At 39.0% G+C, this 1,812-nt stretch overlaps 1 protein-coding gene across 1 annotated transcript; it reads left to right on the forward strand.

Annotated features, from left to right (window-relative positions):
• Positions 1-392: 392 nt before the first annotated feature.
• LOC139881773 (uncharacterized) lies at positions 393-1,061 on the forward strand. The gene has a single exon (XM_071866184.1). The coding sequence runs from the start codon at positions 393-395 to the stop codon at positions 1,059-1,061; it is 669 nt and encodes a 222-aa protein (XP_071722285.1).
• Positions 1,062-1,812: the final 751 nt, after the last annotated feature.

Here is a 1,812-nt window from a genome sequence, read left to right on the forward strand (position 1 = left end):
AACGTCGTCGTTTTTCTCACACGACAAGTGAAACATCGTCGTTTTGTCACACAGTGAGCGCGTCTCCGTTTCTGTTGGGCTGGACTCACATGTGTTGGGCCTCTATCAACCGTTCGGCCCACTCATTTCAAATAGTTGAGGTTGCTTGCTCTGCAGGCAACACTCAAGCTTCTTCTTCCTACTCCTCTCGATTTCACAATCTCAACATGGTATCAGAGCCAGTAAGAGACCTCAGTTTTAATCTTAACTCAATTCAAAACTCACCCCAAAATCAATCAAAATTCAGTTTTCAGTTGAAGAGATCACCTGAAAATGTCATCTTCCATCACTGCCGATTCAGCCCTTTCACCAACATTAGACTTTTACTTGTATCCTAGTGAAAGTCCAACTCAATGGCTTGTTTCACCTCTGCTGAACAACAACAATTACCATTCATGGTCAAGATCCATGATCATGACCCTCAGATCAAAGTAAAATATAACTTTGTCAATGGCCGAATTCAACAACCAGACGAAAGTGATGCAAATTTTCCTAATTGGGATAGATGCAACATTACTGTTTCTTGCTGGATTATGAATTCTGTTTCAGCATCAATTCAACCCTCAATTTCCATATTCAAAACAGCTCATGCCATGTGGAAAGACCTACAAGGTAGGTTTTTCAAAACAGACTTCTCAAGAATCTCTGACATTCAGGAAGAGATTTTCACTTTCAAACAAGGTGATCTAAATATTTCCGATTACTATACAAAAATGAGAATTCTGTGGGATGAGTTTGATGATCTCAGACCTATCCCTGAGTATGAATGTGCAATCAAGTGTGAATGCAAAACACTCAAGACAATTGCTGATTATTATGAAAATGACAAGATAATAAGATTCCTGAAAGGCGTGAATGCTGCTTATGCACAAACTAGGTCTACAATAATGATGATGGATCCAACTCCATCTCTTGAAAAGGCATTTGCAACAGTTGCACAATATGAGAGGCGGAATATATTACCTCCTGATGCAGATGAGCCGACCTTGGCTGCTTTCTCCTCAACAAAAGGGCCAAGATAGAAAAAGATGAGTTACAGAGACAGGCAGAATCTTGTCTACTCTCATTGCAAAAAGGTAGGCCATCTTGCAAAGGATTGCTTTAGGATTGTTGGATTCCCTCCAAACTTCAACTTTACAAAAGATGCCTCGGCCAATATGACTGCCAATGCTGAACCTGAATCTGCTTTGACACAAAAGACAGCAACAATGACCATTTCTTAGGATGAGTATGAAGCCTTGAAAAGATAAGCTCAAGCAAATGCTCAGTCTCAGGTTTCTGTTAGCAACATGGCCAAAACATCTCATGCACTCTATGGTAAGTCTCCTGATAAATCATCAAAACATTTTCTGGTTATTGGACACAGGTGCCTCATACCACATCTGCTGTTCAAAAGGTCTTTTTAAAACTATAGAGCCAACTAGAAATCATCATATTCAATTGCCTAACAAACATGTCATTTCTGCAACACACATAGGGACAGTAGAACTATCTAACACAATCACTCTCCTAAATGTATTATATGCTCCAGAATTTGCTTTCAATCTTATTTCTGCAAACAAGCTGATAGTGGATTCTAATTGTCGTTTAATGGTCTACTCTTCAAAGTATCTCATGCAGGACTTAACCTCAATGAGGATGATTGGTACAGCTGAACAAAGACATGGACTTTATTACATGAACCTGCCAGATAGTTTTGTTCAACCTAGGGATTTTTGTGTTAAAAAACAGTCTTCTGTTAATGTGGTTCATGATAATGTTAAGGAAAGCTTT

Source organism: Rutidosis leptorrhynchoides, unplaced genomic scaffold (assembly GCF_046630445.1).
Source record: "Rutidosis leptorrhynchoides isolate AG116_Rl617_1_P2 unplaced genomic scaffold, CSIRO_AGI_Rlap_v1 contig193, whole genome shotgun sequence".
Classification (NCBI taxonomy): domain Eukaryota; kingdom Viridiplantae; phylum Streptophyta; class Magnoliopsida; order Asterales; family Asteraceae; genus Rutidosis; species Rutidosis leptorrhynchoides.